The sequence below is a fragment of the Acomys minous genome (assembly GCF_964271855.1).
Source record: "Acomys minous genome assembly, chromosome: 5".
NCBI classification, from domain to species: Eukaryota; Metazoa; Chordata; class Mammalia; order Rodentia; family Muridae; genus Acomys; species Acomys minous.
The window spans coordinates 40,845,069-40,862,440 of NC_140494.1; the positions used below are offsets into that span (position 1 = coordinate 40,845,069).

A 17,372-nucleotide genomic window follows, 5' to 3' on the forward strand; every position below is an offset into this window, starting at 1 on the left:
TCACTTTGCATCTTTTGACAGGGATCGCTCACAGGACACAGGGCTCACCCATCCTGCTCGGCTGGCTGGTTACTGATCTTCTGGGATGTTATGTTCTCTGCCTCTCCAGTGCTCAGACAGGAGACACATAGTACCACATATAGGCTTTTTCCCTATAGGATACCGAGGACCAATCTCAGAGCCTCATGTTTGGATAAGAGGCTTGGATATCCTGCCAGACCTTAATGAATATTTAAATCTCTGTGTAGGTCTCAGTAAAAATCATAGTTTTTGAGAATTTCAAGATAGAAAATTATAATTCAAATTTATACTGTCAAATTAAAGTCTATACTAATAAATTAGAATGACACAGCCACAAAAATAAGGTCTCTATCAGTACAAAGAGGGCAACAATAGCTCTTTAATGAAAAAATAGGTCCTGTGACTGTGGGAGAACAAAACACGTGAGAAGTGCAGGACACATGGTGGCGTACGCCTTTAATCCCAGCAATCGAGAGGCAGAGGCAGGTGGATTTCTCTGAGTTCAAAACCAGGCTGGTCTACAAAGTGACCACAGCCAGGACCACAAGAGAAACCCTGTCGCCCCCCCTCCCAAATGTGAGAAGCTATAATCTCTAGCAAAGCAAGAGGAAATTCCTTCTATTTTAGGCAAACGTTTTTACAAAATAATCCCAAGGGATCATAGAATCCCAAGGTTTCTGCTACACAGAAAGCACTCAGTGAATGAATAGTTGTATTAGCATTAGAGAAAATGGAACTGGTTGAGTATAGTGATGGGCATCTCTGTCCTTACTCCCCAGGAGCGCGAGGCAGGAGACTTGGGAGCTGAACCCACCCGGGTCTACACTGGGAGACTGAAGGGATTCTGGACTACATAGCAAAACCTTGATTCAGAAAAGCGTCAATATCGCAGTTGCTATTTTATGGGACTGTATGGGTGGCTCTGGGAAAGAACTGTATGAGTCAAGGTTCAACACTGCCCTCTGATTGGCTGAGCTGTGTGGTTCTCTGTACATCCCATGCAAAGCAGGCCTCTGTGTGAGCATGGACAAATAACACCCGTCTCTCTACAGGAAGGTGTTCCTTTAATTCACCTTCCCCTTAATTTCTGCCATTAGACATTTTCTCCCATCTGAGCATGAGAGCTCCACTGACCCTGTAGGTTACTGCATCCAACCAAACACGCTCCTGGCAAACATTTGGAGGGGTTGGCACTTCATCAGCTCCACACACTTGCTCCTACCCTCTCACCTCCTCTACAAATAGCCCCTTCTCCCTCCATGAGCATTCTGAACTCAGTGAACTGTGCCGCCAATCCTCTCTGGGGAGCTTTAACAAGCTGCGTCTTCTGCAGTGGACTTGACACTTGGACAGACACCTGTGCCACTGCTGAAATTATCTGTTTGTTTTCTGCAAAGCTGCACAAATAAAACCTTAGTTTGTCGAGGCAAAAGAGAGATGTTCTGTGTGCTGCTATATTTGAAAGAGGGACAGTATATCCTTGTTAGTAAATCCAAACATTGCTTTATGAATGATGGTCCCCAAGCATTGTTTACTGAAAAGGGAAAAACAAGAAGAGAATAAAATTCAGGAATCTGGGCACACTGCAAGAAACTGTTATGAGGAATATAAAGTGGAGTTCAATAAAGAATAAGAAAAATAATTCTTTTTGTTTCTTTACCCATGATTTTATATTTTATCTATTTTAAATTTTATTTTATGAGTATGAATGTTTTGATTTCACGTGTGTCTGTGTACCATGTGGCTGTCTGGTGTCTGCAGAGGCCAACTGGAACTTGCAAATCACCATGTGGGTGCTGGGAAGTGAACTGAGGTCCTCTGAAAGAGCAGCCCGTGTTCTTAACTGCTGAGTCATGTTGTGAGGAAAATGTAATCTTGCAGAGCCTACACCATGTCTCCAGTCTCATGTTTCTCTATATATTTGTATATCTAGATAAAAATGAAAACACAGCATGTATTTACATGTGCTATCTGGATAATTTCATACAGAAAAAAAACATATAAGAAGGCAATTAAGAAATAGTGGTTCTACTTAAAACATGAAAATGGCTGAGTGACAGTGGGGCCAGGAGATGTCAAGTCTGTTACTTCAGAGGTAAAACGCCTTTGGCTCCTAATCTGAAATACTCTCACCAAAGACACCACGGACTTGAACTCTAAGTGTCTTCCAAGTTTCTGTACTTAACACAGGTTGTGCCTGTCTATTGTCAATGGATAACTATTCAAGAATAAATACAGCATGGCATTGTAATCTCAATTGTCGCTATCTCTTCACAGAGAAGTATTTTCAGCATGGTCACACTCTCACTGGAACCCTCACGACTGACGTTCAGGCTGTCCTCGCTGCTCCTACTTGAAGCAGAGGATAAGTGTCCCCTGAAACGTGGGATCAGGTGTAAGGATGCCACAGGCACTGTTGTCATGAGTGAATATAACAGGTTTGAAAGAGAGAAGGGGACAAAATCCTATTTTAAAACAGTTGACCAGTTTTGGTTGGTATATATATATCACAGATAACTAAAAAAAAACCCACTGTTTTAAACATAGTTATCTTATTTCATGTGTTTGAATCAATTGTGTGCATGGATGGCTATACACCATCTGTATGTCTGCTGACCAGAGGCTAGAAGAGCTGTTGGATCCCTTGGAACTGCACTTACAGATAGCTGTGCGCTGCCATGTAAGTTCTGGGAACTGAACCTATGTATTCTGTAAGAGCAACAAGCTTGCTTAACCATGAACCATTTCCCCAAGGCCAGATCTAAGAATTTTAAGAAGATTTTTTTCTTCTATATACTCTTTAAAAAAAAAACTTTGTTCACTTTACATTCCGATTGTAGCCCCCTCCATCGTTGCCTCCCCGTCCCACCCTCCCTCCCTCATACCCCCACCTTCTCCCCCTTTCCCTCTCTTTCACTCCCTTAGACCTCAGAATGGGGGAGCCCTCCTCCCGTAACATCTGACCTCAGCCTATCAGGCCTCATCTGGACTGCCTGCATCTGTCTCTGTGGCTTGGCAAGGCCGCCCCACCAGGAGGAAGTGATCAATGTGTGGGGGCCAGAGTTCATGTCAGAAGTAGTCCCTACTCCCCATATTATGGGACCCACAAGGAGAATGTGCTGCCTATCTACATCTGAGCAGAGGTCCACACCATGCATGGCCCTTGGGTGATGCATCAGTTTCTGCAGCACCCCCTCCCTCTGCCTGGATTTGTTGGCTCCATTGGTCTCCCTGTGGAACTCCTAACTGCTCCAGGTCCTTCTGTTCCCCAATTCTTCCGTAAAACTCCCTGTGTTCCACCCCAAAGTTTGGCTTGGATCCCTAGCTGGGTGGAGTCTTTCCGAGGACCTCTGTCCCTTCTCTTCAACTGCTTCTGGTGTCTATTCTATATGTCCTTCTGAATGAAAATGAAGCATCCTCCATAGGGTCCTCCTTGTTTTTTAGCTTCTTTAAGTCTATGTATTGTAGTGTGGTTATCCTGTATTGTGTGGCTAATATCCGCTTATAAGGGAGTGCCTACCATGCCTGTCTTTCTGGGTATGGGTTACCTCACTAAGAATGATCATTTCTAATTCCATCCACTCGCCTACAAATTTCAAGATTTCCTTGTTTTTAATAGCTGAGTAGTATTCCATTGTGTAAATGTACCACAGTTTCTTTACCCATTCTTCTGTTGAGGGGCATCTAGGTTGTTTCCAGATTCTGGCTACTATGAATAAAGCTGCTGTGAACGTAGTTGCGAAAATGTCCTTGTATGGTGGAGCATCGTTTGGATATATGCCCAGGAGTGGTATGGCTGGGTCTTGAGGTAGAACTTTTCCCAGTTTTTTTTAAACAAGGTACTTAAAAATATAGATTAATAGAAAAACAATTACTAGGACATTTTCAGTATTCAGGTTTAGCTACTCTAGTCCAGGTATATCTATGTACAATAGATATCAATGTTTGTGAGGGAACACAGAGGAGTGGGATGCAGACCATCTGCATGAGACCTGATGGGCTGTGGTCAGAGTGGGGGAGGAGGACCCCACCTGTCAGAGGTCTAGGGGAGGGGAATAGATCAAGTGGAAACAGGAAGATAAGAGTGAGGGGGTTGCAAACCAGATGTAATGTGAATAAATTATAATTAAAAAATAAAATAAAAATAAACCCTTCCTTATTTAAAAAAATAAAGTAAAATGTGAACAAGTGAGTGGACACACTAGAAAATGAATCAATCCATATATATATATGTATATATATATCCTCCCATGAATTTTATATTCATATTTCATGCTACATATATTTATTTCCTATCATTTACAGTGAGGTACCAATGGACGATAACATAGCCATGTGTTTTAAACACCCTGAACCTATTTTCAGTTCTGTGTGGCAATGCCTCCCTGCCTAGAAATGAGGACAGAATAATAAACAATACTATCTTCATGCGTCTTCTTTGTGTGCAGATACCATGTGATGAGCTAGCACACACTGCCTCATTTAGAGTGAACAACAACTTGTCTGAATGACGCCATTCCTTGATGCCAACTCTTTACTTCACAGAGGAGAAAGTGGAGGACAGAGGGGGTAGACTGGGGACCAAATCCCAGGCTGACTGACCCTTCTCCACTTGTTTCATCCCATTTGATCTGCTGGACAATAGATATTAGGGTATGCCCAGAAATATATAGCCCACATGCTTTGAAAGATAATATGTTATGCAGAAAATCCAAACAAGAGTAGAATGCAAGATGATATATACCACATCTAGGTAAATCTTTATGATGATGGAAACGGCACTATGGTTGGATGGGGAAATGTTTACGTACCCATAGTAGCGTCAGTTCTATTACCTAGAGGGACACAAAGGGGCCAAGCCAACCTAACACAGGAGAAGAGGAGAAGGCAGGGAGGGATTCTGCAGAGCGAACATGAGCAGATCTTCTAGCTTCCCGTCTTTAGACAGTTAGATATGACCCAACATTAATTGGCTCTATAGGAGGCTCAAAAGTGGAGACAGATCTGCCTGCAATAGCAGGTTGGTTGCAAAACAGAATTAAGCTGCTTCACTGTCTTAAGTACTAAATGACTTTACATCAAGCATGTCCTTGTGATTTGTGTGTAGAGTTTGTATACACACAAATATAAACCTGCTGAATAAAAAGTTCAAGAAGAAATTCTATGGAAACTTAACTCTCCGAGCAAAATTTCTTAGCTAACGGAAACCTGAGTCAAGGTCGTAGCCTGGAATCTGATAGACTTGGGGCCATAGGTGCTATGATCATTTTTTTTTTTATTGTTGTATGAAACACTTCCACTTCCAATGTGTGCCATGCTCTGATCTTGATCAATTCACTTGTCTCAAAGTCTGAAATAGAGCCAAGAATTGGAATGGCCATAAAAAAATAAACTCTAGAGCTTCCTAACCATTTTAATTGCTAGATGGAAGAACCAGGCTGCTAGCCTGTAATTATTGGTCCACGGAGGTATACTTTATGTTGACATCTTAATTGTTCTTAAGTCCCAACTTCTGGCACTGTTACGCCCTTATGTGAAAATTATAAATGGTATCATAGTCACTGGCCAGTTGACACATCATCCTTGGCTCTAACTCTTTCCAGCACTGCTCTGTCTTCTGATTTATGTATGAAGTGAACTATTCAAGATGTTACTATGGACCTTCCAGGACAAGGCTAATTTTATCACTTGCCAGTATGTAGTCCCCTTTCCTTTTCCTCTCACCACCCACATTTATAGACCCTCAATGAAAGGAAGGGCTCTGGTGGATAGGGGTGGGATACTACTGTCTGGGAGCGTAGCTGACTAGGAGCCACTGCGGACTCATGAGGTAGTCCCTGCCTCATTTAGGCTGCTGCATTTCTGGAGTACCATGTTGACTTCTGCCTATCACTGCTGTCTTCAGGTAAAAGGGGACAGATAACAAACTTTCTTGATGTATCTCTACTTATAGGCACATCTAGGACCAGAAAGGCTTCCAAGGTCATCCTTGGAACCTGCATCCTTCTATTAGGTTGAGAGGAGGAAAGAGGGAGCAGGTCCTGTTCTGCAGTGGCCTGGTGTGCCTGGGCAAGACAGTGTTGAGGCTGAGTCTATAACAGGGAGTGACGGGGGCTTCCTCAGACCCTGTCCTCTGGCATGGCTTCCATGGACTGTGTATCTACTGAGCTTTGTGGAAGCCAAACAATTCCAATGTGAGAAGTGAACTGTTGTGTGAGGAGGACACGGGCTTCCTAATACTCCGTGAGGTCAATCACATGAAGGTTAAGTAGCCCATGCATGGCTTGGGAGTTCAGGGGACTTTTTGAATACATGAAAAGGAGAAAGGTGGCACCGTCTAAGCTGGTATCTGAGACAGTCCCCATGTAAAAGTAACTGACACTGGTAGCTTCTGTTTGGAAGTGGAGAAGGGAGGAAAGAGAGAACGGAAGTTGGGAGGAAGCAGAAAAATGATAGTGGTAAGTGAGTAAAAGAAGACACTCCAGACATCCGCTATGATGGAGAAGCTTGTAGAGCCTTTACCTGCTTTACCTTCAACCTCTGCAGGCAGTTTTGTGGTGGTTGTTCGTTTGTGCAGTTATCTCCCTACAAATCTCTCTACTCAAGAGTGGCTTATTATTGAGCTTAGCTGTAGTCAGGCACCTTGGGGGCCCAGAAACGAGGTCAGCATGTAAGAGGGAAGAGCAGGAGACAGTTGCCATGGAGTTAGTATGATGCTTGGGAGACCAAACGGGTTGAAAACAGATCCATGGCACTGACCTTTCAGACATTCCCATCCTTTGTTGGACAATTTCTTCTACTTTAGGAAACTACATGAGATGAAATGTGTTCAAAGATAATCAGTAGCCTGCGAGCCACACTGGATTAAGGCAGTACATCAAGCAAACAGTGGGTGGTAGCAGATATGCCTTTAATAACTGACTGTCTAAAGCCATTAAGCTCCATGGTTGGAAATAAATCTGTCTTGCTTGCAAATGGTATTTAAAAACATGGGGTCAAACAAGACCAGGATCTAGGACAAGACAGCCTAGGTATGCCCTTTCAAAGACTGACTCCGAACAACCTTTTGTGTCTTTGGATTTCACATCTCCACATCAGCCTCACAACGTATGGGATGAGCATTAAAATGTGCCCCAGCCATAGGATTCGTAACTATACTCAATGCATTAAGGAATGTCTCTGAAAGTATCCATGTACGATCTAGTCGTGGGCTTAAGACCTTTCCCTTGCCTCTTAGCACCAACTGTTCATTCCCTAATTGTTAATGCACCTTTCCCTCATCTTTATTGCTACGAGTAGGTACAGTGAAGGTGAGTGGCGGGCTTTCTGTGTTGCTGCAGCATTGTCTGACACGTTTGGGGAAGAGAAATGAACAAGCTACATAGCTGGTTCCCTGCCACTGAAAGGCATGAAGATAAGGCTGCTTGCTCATGTCACCTTAGCCATCCATCTGAACTGAGGACAGTACCTCAAATCTAAGGGCCTCATTAGAATATGACCCCCTTCTCCTGCAGGTCTCTATTCTTGCTCTGGTGTGTACCGAACAGGAGATATGAATAAAACAGCTCCAGATGCAAAGAGGCAATCTTAGAATATTTCCTTATAGCAATTCGGTCATTATTTTTGACCTCTATTTATAATACTTTACATTTTTTAGGTATATGCTGTAATAGATAATTTAATACTATTTTGTTGTTGTTGTTGTATGCCTTTAGTATATGAGTGAAATATACATGTATACTAAGGTATCATCTCAGACATTTGGGCTCTAAAGAAGTGGGCCCTGGGGTTAGAAAAGTATGAGGTCAGCCGGCCAGATGCAAGCACAAGGCCTCCTGGGTGGGGCAGCTTGAAGGCCTGTGTCTGGAAGCCTGTAGCTTGCCTTTCTCGGTCTTCTCTCCATGCGCTTTATAACATGTTTGTAGCATTGTGTGAATCATCACACTTGCCCAAAACTATGTCAAAGTTCCACCGTGCCAGCTGGCATAAGGTGTTAGACCTCCGACTCCCACATCTTGGCAGGTCTCTGTTGTGGTTGCTATTGTAATAGGATTCTTTGAAGCACTCTGGGGAGACTGTTGGTTCCCCTCAAAAGAAGAACAAAAGCATAGCATTCCTTTGCTCCAGATGGCTCGCCATTGGTGTCTGGGAACAGGGTTGCAAACATTCTGCAAAAGGCCAGGGTCTTTGAACTGTATGGTGCCTGTCACAGCCTCTCACACTGCTGCTGCCTCTGCAGTGCCAAGGCAACTGTAGGGGACCCTGAAAGGTAAGGGTGTGGGTGCGACCGATAGCTTTATTCATGGACACTAAACTCTAACTCTTGTGCTATTGTCACGTATCAGAAAATATTTTCCATCTCTTACTTTTTCCCCCCAGTCATTTGGACAGTTTTAAAAATCAGTCTTAGCTCTTGAGTGTTACTAAAGCAAGTGGCAAGCTGGATTTGGCCCATGGGCCACTGTGTGCCTATCGCAGGCTTAGAGAATATTACAGTGAGCCATCTGAGTGAGAAATACTACTGTTAGGCTCATGGGTTTTAACACTTGGTTCCCAGTGGGTAGTGTTTGGGAGGTTATGGGACCTTTGGGATATATAACCTTGCTGGAGACAGTGTGTCACCATGGGTAGGCTTTGAGGGTTTATAGCCTTGCCCCACTTCCTGTTCTTGCTCTTTACTTCCTGTGTGTGGAAGTGCGATCAGCTGCTTCCTGCCCCTGCCCTAGGCCTGCCTGCTGTCCTGCCGTCCTTATCATGGTGAAGCTAGCATGAATCCTGCTCTCTTCTAAGCTGTTACCCTGTGTGGGTATTTCGTTACAGTAATAGAAAAGTAACATAGAAATGGCTCCCTTTTATTTATGTATGAGCACATTCTACTGCTTAGAGTATGAACTAGGTGCACAGCAGGTTATCATAGCTAATTTTTAAATAATCCTCCAAAAATTTACTAACAAGAAACAATCCTAAAGGCATATATAACGAGGGCTCAATAACGTTCCTTTGTTGTCTGTTTTTATTCAAAATAAGTGTTCAATGCCACTGAAGTTGACACCTTTTTTTCCCACAAGGCGCACACATGAAAATAAAATAATATTATATTGATAATTTGCAAAAAAGAAAAAACAAATAAATATTCAAGTGGCCTAACTCCAGAGAGCAGCAGATGTAGCAGGGATAAATCAGTGTCCTTTCTTATCTAAATCTAAGTATATATTACTAATATTAGATGGCATTTGCGATGTCACAAATAAGGAAGACACTGAGCCTTTCCTCTTTTGATGCAGTGGAACAGTGAAATGCAAATATCCAAAATCAACTACCAGAGCAGCTTCCCTTGACTTCAAGACCTGTAATTCAGCATCACATGCAGCTTAACAAAATCACTGCACCGTACTTAGCGGTCAGGAGAAGTTACAATTTGCTGATGTTACAGAGGGCTGGGCTGAGCTTCTAAGGGAAGGCTAGCTATGCTGTGCCTCTGCTGTTGCTTGCAGCATGTGGGGCAGGGAAGGGGCAAGCAGTTAACCAACCAACAGAGCCATCTTTGCTGCTTACCCAGCATCATGAGGCTTTACCATGAGCGTACCACTAAACATGTGTCTAATTTCCCTATATTTTTTATTATTAAGGTCAGTGCCATTAAGAATATAATCATAGCCTTAGACTATTTTGTGAATGGCTACAGGTCGGAGGAAACACTTGTTGTTCTTCATGTGTCCTGTGGCTATGTACAACTTAAAAATACATATTTAATCCTACAGAGCTACATAGTTGACTAGGTTAACAGCAATTGTCAAATTCCAACTCTTAAATAACAATTCTGAATGGTTTAGTCTATTAGTGTATATGAAACACATGCTAAGTCCATCTTTCAAAATATGTCATACTTTTCACAAATATTTTGATCCTTAAGCTTGCTAAAAGGTAGACTACTCCATTAAAAATGACTTACCATAATAATACACCTACATTTTATGACAGGGGTACTGATTGCTTTTGTGGAGCACTTATATTCATTAAGTAAACAACCAAAGGCACAGAAAACATCAATCATGCTTTCTTTTTGTTTTTTTTCTACTTGATAAAGTAACTTTATAACTCCCTTGTACTTCCATCACTCATAGTATAACTAGGTAGCTAAGGTGGAGTTACACTCTTTCTCAGTCATAATCAAAGATAACGATGATAGAAGCAGGTCATAAGGCTTGATGGTAAATACATACACACACACACACACCACACACAGATACCAAATATACATACACACACACCACACACAACGCATGCCACACACACAGATACCACACACATGTACACACCACATATACACACACACACATACACAGATACCATACACACACAAACACACACACACACACACACCATACACACACACACACCACACGGACACTCCCCTCCTCACACACACATACATACACACACACACTCACAGACATACACAAACACACTCCACACGCCCCCCCACACACAATCGTACACCACACACCCAGATACACCCCCCCCCCACAGACACACACACACACACACACACACACACACCACACACATACCTCACACACAGCTTTCATTGATGCTGTTGAGGTCTATGTCCCCCATGCCCAGTGGGCAGGCCTGAATGCTGAATGTACCCCTAATACACACCTGTGCTCGTGCGGAAGGTTCCGGTGTGTGCTGGCGGCAGAGGGTCCCCCTGGCTCTGGCTGAGACTCCTCATAGGGGGTTTCTGATAGACACGGTCTTCATAGATGGGGTCTATGTGGTGCTCTGGGGACTGCAGGGCCCGCAGCTCAGGGCCCAGGTGCCCATGCTGGCTGCTGTACGAAGCTCGGGACCCTGCTGAAATAAATGAACATGGGCACATTAAGACTCAGCCAATATCCAAACCAAACAGTATTTTAATCCAAGGATATTTGAATGGAAGGGCATAGTGATTGAAATCTAAAAAAAAAAAAAAGAATAACACCAAATGGCAGCAAACCGTCAGGCTAATCACCTTATCACGCCATCCAGCTGTCTCCCTCTGCTCCCAAAGTTGATGTCACCGGAGGACAGACATTGGGGTTTCTCAAATAAAGCCACACCAGACAGGACCACTGAAACATATTTCTTCCTCATGGCCTGATGAATGTAACCTGCCTCTTCACTCAAGGCATCAGGCAGAAAGACAATCTTCAAAGTCCATGCACCTTTCCACTTAGTACAATGGAAATTATTCTAAACGGAGAGCAAATGCATAGCTCCCATTCACTGCCAATGCTCACTCCTAGAAACTGCACGAGAAATTGCTGCCATCGGCAGGTCTTGCCCTGGACAACGGTTGAGTCAAAGTGGACTCCCAGAAGCCCCTATTCCTGAGAGAAGCAGATCTTTATGGACAAGATTCTGCATCCCACTTCCCTTTCCTCTGGCTAACCAACTGGAGCCTTGACACTTATTCTGTCTCCCTTAGAACAATGTACAAACGCTTTTCATAAGTGGGCTTCTGTGTACAACATGGTTATAAGTGGTTTGGCTTTTTTAGCATTTGTGAATCCTTATCCACAAGACTCCCTGCATAGCTTGGAAAATGTGCTACTGGGGAGCAAGGCTACAAAGCAGGGAACCATGAGGAAATTTCTTAAGGAGAGAGACCAGCCACACCAGGAAATGTGTTTATACTAGTTGTACTGGCCGGCAGTACATGAGACATGGATTTAGAGCCAATATCAAGAGAAGACATGTCAGGGCAATGGAGTCATTAGATGGACCTAGGGCAGCATGGAGGAGTGCTGTGTAAGCAGAGAATGCACACCAGAACCAAAGGGGACTGCAGTCTGTTCCAGGAATGACCATTCACCCACACACCCCCAAACTGACACCCACCAGCCATTGTGGGAATTAATTGAAAACTGCCTTTCAATAGCATGGGTTGGAGCTCATTACTAGGGGGCAGGGGACTGCATTGGAAGGATTGGAGGGAAGGACGAAAAGGGGGAGATGATGTCATCATATTTTAGTTCCAAAAAATAAATAAGATAAGAGCACTGGTGCTTTCTTCTGGAAGGGAAGGATCAGGGCAGGTGAGCTCTTTCCCTTTGTTGATAATTAAATAATCTCTGATTTAGCTAGAGTTGTGATGAACGATAGACTGGAAATAACTGTTTTGCATAATTAGGTTCATTGCATGTGATTTCCCAAATGCCAGCACCCCATTGAATCTCAAGCTTAAGGTTTCCCAGGAATATACTTAAGTAGAGTGTGCTTTGAGTTTCTGTTGTCAACTCTTCCTCCTGGCCTCAATCTATACTGCTGAGATCCCCAAAGTCTAAAATACAGGGAGACATATATTTTCTTCTAATGTTATATGATTGAATAAAATTAAACATTACCAGAGGACTCAGAGTGCTAACTTTAATCATCATTTCTTTTCTCTGAGTCTCAAAAAAAGAATTACCCACTGATGGACAATGCGGATTGATACTGAACTTTGGTGGTGACTTTCGGATGTGTATACAAATGCTTTTTGGAATTTGTTTATTAGTACGATTCATCAATTTAAAAATCTGGGTGCTAAGCAAGGAGCCAGTATCTTAGCATGAAGCCTGCCTTTATGGACACCATACTTTCAGTGTAATGATATTACACAGAGACTGGTCTATGTGAAAACAATAGGAAACTACAGAGTGCTCAGCTCTAAATGGGACGCCTATATCACACCCTCTCCTCCCAAGGCTCAGGGCTCACAATTGAAGAGGAGGCAGAGACTGTAGGAGCAAGAAGCAGAAGATGACTATAGTGAAACAGTAATTTCTAGAATCAATAGGTTAACTGCACTTATGATCACACAATAGATGTGACAGCATGTACAACACCTACACAAGATCAAGGCAGACAAAATCCAAGCCTGGAGTAGGAAGGTGTTAGAGAAGTCTTGTCTCTAGCTGAGGAGGTGTTGGCAATCTATGGTTATAGGGTAAGAGAGATTCTGTTTTCTTTAGGAGTGTGGGCCCTGAGGGGATACTCTGGTCCAGTAGATGGCTCTACAACCTGAACATACTGAAAGCATGAAGTGAGTTCAGTGGGCTCAAAAGAAAATGAAAGAGAACCTATGAACATAGGAAAGACTAGTGGCAGAAAGATAAAGGAGAATTGGAGGGAAGGAAATGTATCAAATGCATTGTATGCACATTAAAATTCTCAAACAATATAAAAAATGCAAATGGTAACCAAAAAAACACAATAGTGACCTTATCAAATATTAGACTATCATTAGTAATAATAACAGCTTTTAGTGTTTTCCCATGAGAAGAGTTGTGCAAAATAAATTCCATATTTAACTTGTATATAGAGCATTGTGAAAGTCTTATTCAAAAAACACTGTTTATGCTTTTTTTTATCCATTGTGGTCAGGTTTCAAGGCCTTATGAGTAGACATAGTTATTATCTAGACAAACAAAAAGGACAGTGGAACAGAAGAGCAACTAAAGAAGCAAGTTAAAATCAGTTTCTACTGGCCTTGCTCAGGGGGAATACAAATACACATATAAATATCTATTTTGTTTTGGCCCATATGAAGGAAAAGATTTACATGGATACCAATTCTAGGAATATGCACCAAAATCTCACTTGGTGCTTTATATATCTCCTGATTCAAACAAAGTGTACTTTCCTTTGATAGAAATTTCCTTTCATCATTACAGTCTACTTGACAGTAAGTTCTAAGCACCATAAAGGATGCTAAACACTACTCATGAGCACTTATCTCTTTCCCAGGAACAGGAACTATGCTATTATAAGAAGAAACATGCTGGGAAATTTCTGACTGGGTCTAAAATGTCACCAATGTCAAGGGCAAGTGCCCTTACCAATTATGCTGGTAGCAAACAGTTCTGGGAACTTGACCTTAACAAAGCCTAGGAGCTCAGAGCTAAAAAGCAGCAAAATGCAATCAGAGCATGATGGACCAAAGAAAATACCAGATCAATTGTGTTGATAGTTTTCACTGCTGTTGCAGAGACACACTTTTGCAAGGATAATGCCAATACACATCATTTTAGAACTTATGAAATCATTCAGCATTCAGATTTCAATTCTACCATGTGTCCCTGCTCTTTGTATTTCTCAAACCAATCCAGGGGCCACAGAACTCAGTAACTAGCCATTGTAACATACACTATTTCTGAGAAAGTGTTTGAACACTCACAACTGGAATGCGAGCGTAATGTGCAGATGCCGACTTAGTGATACACAATGGCTACGGTGTCTCTGCCATGTGTGCTCTGTGCAGGCCATGGCTCCCAGAGGTGACGCCCCAGGAGAGAGCCTTCAGGCTGACACAGAATTGGGGTGAGGTAGCTCTACCACAACTACCTCTGTGGCATCAGCTATCTTCTCATGGGTGCGTAGGGTTGGTTCAGAACACTTGACTGCTTGGCAGAGGTTGGGAAGAAAAGTTCAGTTCTATGCTAGGATGCTAGGGCCTGGGAGAGGTGGGGTAATCTGTAGGACTGGGGGGCCCAGGACTTCATGTCTCTATGTTTCTGAATTGACCTCATTATTCCATGGCTGCCACTCACATTGTGGAGAAGGTTGGCACACCGGCTCATGATGCTCAGGAACGGTGGAGTTAGCATGCTGACTATAGTTAGATAAGTTCTTCAAAAACCTCAGGGACATGCAGAATATGGCATTTAAAACTGTTTTTATTTTTTAAAGATTCGCTGACAATGAGACAGGTTAACTCCTGGTAACACCCAGCCTACCTCAAAGAGGATGATGAGCATCAAAGACCTCCTTATGGAGATGGCTTCAAATGAGGCAAACAAGCCTCTAAACAAAATGTCCTCATTTCTACCACAGACAGATTTCTGTCTAAAAAAAGGGCAAGCTTGGATGCAGGCAGAGTCAATGGCCAAACTCTGCCAAGACAGGGCAATCAAGTCCTCAATAGTTCCTGCCTCGCAAATATGTCTGTCAGATATATTGGGCTAGAAGGCTAAAGAAGATGCCCCAACATTACAAAGAGTTTTGGGTAACTATTCTGGTAGCAAACTGTCTCTGTCATCTTTTCATTTGGAAAGCTACTAACGTGCACTCCTGGCATACTCAAGTAATCAAGTTTATTCCTTCTTAAGTCTCTGATGGAGTTGAAGACCAGGTAGCTTAGTTTTACGATGAAGCTTAGTTGTTTACAGGTTAAGATGTTTTTAGGTCTAGATAGGTGTTTTAAGTTCATAATGATAAGATGTGATGGAGATTGATTTACATTCAGAAATTTAGACGCACCAAGATAGGAAAGATGTTTTTTTCAAGGCTGCCAAATACAAATAGCCAAACCAGTAAGAATGTAACATTTATATAATTCCTGATTGTGTCATGGTTCTTCTTGCTATAGGTAATTTATATGTGTATATGTGTGTAATAATATAAATGTACATGTAAAAAAAAACATGTTTAATTAATCAAAAATGCAAAAACCCAAAAAAAACAACAAACACCAAAAAACTTTGATGTAAACAGAAATAGTACTTTTAAAAACATTGTACAGTTTCTACCGTGTCCATTTTGCAGAGCAAAGCTGAAGTTAGACATGAATTATACCCCAGATCTGATTCTAATCACTGTAGTGAAACAAGACAGACCACTAAAACACTCTCAGCCCTTGTTGCCTCATATGTATAAAACTGAAGAACCGACAGCAGACAGCCTGGGAAACAAGACGCTGCGTGCACAAGTGCTCTGCACTTGATGAAGTCACAGTAGCTGGTATCCGGGCCACTGAACTCGAGATTCTATAAACAGAGTCATCCCTTGCAGAAGTATAGGTTGAATTTGTCTTTTGGTTCAAGTCGAATTTCCAAAGTTTATTTCCTACTCCTATGTTAATTGAAAACTTAGTCTTAGTATTTAAAGAATTTCAGACTAATCTTTATATCATCTGAGTTAAATTCATGCACCAAATTTTATTTGCAAATGAACACCAAATTCATTGGATTCACTTGACAATGTGTTACAAATGCAAAGCTGTATGGATACATTTTGCAAGTAGATCAAGAGCCATATTTCAGACCAATGTTTGTGAGAAATTATTAATTCATATGTATTCAATGAGAAAATTGCATTGTAACCTAATAATTTCAGTGTAATGATATAAAACTATTCCATGGTAACTTGGTTTTTGGAAAGAAAAAGTACCCTCCTATTTCCTCACTCTCACAACTAGTAGAATTTTATATTCTGCATGTCATACAGCTTTGCCACTACCACGGAGGCCTTGGATACTTGTGGTGCCTGTGGAAGTATACAAAGTGGCAGGGTTTTTCCCCCATCACTTTCTTGATAACCTATCTAATACAACACTCTATAATTACTATACCCTATCAGCCCCTTTCCCAAATGAATATTGTCACCAATTGTGATTCAAGCATTTTATGACAAAACTAAAAAAAAAAAATCATTGGCCAAAATCACTGGTCCCCACAGCACAGTCTATGTGATCTAGTCTCTTGTAAAGCCAAGATCTTCTGCTCTTGTCCCTTCTGTCTCAGCCCATGCCTTCCTTCCTAACTTTCAGGAAAATAGACTTCTTTTGTTGGATCTTTTCTGTGGCAGGCAGGCTTTTGCAGAGCAGGAGTGACAGGAAACACAAGCAGTGTGACCTCTGAAAGCACTGTGTTCTTAAGATGGGCTGTTTGACTGTCACCTTTTCACTTTCCACTGTGAAATGTGTGGTGCACTGTCTAAAATACCCCTGCTGAGGGACACACACCAGGCAAAGAGTGGTGCTGGGGAACCTGTTTCTGAAGTCAGTATTCTTCAGGCGCAGGTACAAGCCAGGTATTTGTTTCTCAGCATACCATGCGTAAGAATGTCCTGATGGAAATTCAGGTTCTCCCTCAGCACTTCTGAGGGCCTGAGGTTGGGCATCTTAACAGCCTCTCAAGGAAGCTCCTGCTACTGATTGAGAAGACAGGGTCTATTGCTCTAGCAGTGAAAGCCTATCTGATCACTGGAAGAGTTCAACTTAGGCACCCATCTTGAATCCTAGAGCAGAGACATCAATGCGACAACCTCCTCTGCCTTTCTGAGCCTAGATAAAAACACAGGGCAGAGAGTAGCTGGATCCGGGCCACGCAGGTGGACCTTGGCGGGTTCCCAACAGCCTAGCTCTGTATGCTCATGCCCTGGGGACTATGATGACTCATCGGGTGGCTGCTTGCATGGCTCCCCTTGGCCACCTCTACACCAGGGCCACAGATGACTTTTTTTGACTCTTCCTTGGGCTACTCAGAGAGTTAATAAAAGGAGTAAGTGGGGGAAGAGTCATTTCTAGGAGGGGGAAAAAGGGGTTC

At 42.4% G+C, this 17,372-nt stretch overlaps 1 protein-coding gene across 5 annotated transcripts in view; it reads right to left on the reverse strand.

Annotated features, from left to right (window-relative positions):
• CTNND2 (catenin delta 2) overlaps positions 1 to 17,372 on the reverse strand; it is an 836,853-nt gene that overhangs the window by 350,788 nt on the left and 468,693 nt on the right. For 4 of the 5 annotated variants that reach the window (XM_084781518.1, XM_084781516.1, XM_084781519.1 and 1 more), the window contains one exon: positions 10,684 to 10,878. In XM_084781518.1, coding sequence (XP_084637644.1) covers positions 10,684 to 10,878 — 195 coding nt within the window. The remainder of the gene's footprint in view (positions 1 to 10,683; positions 10,879 to 17,372) is intronic. The other variant, XM_084781517.1, reaches the window with a different exon arrangement.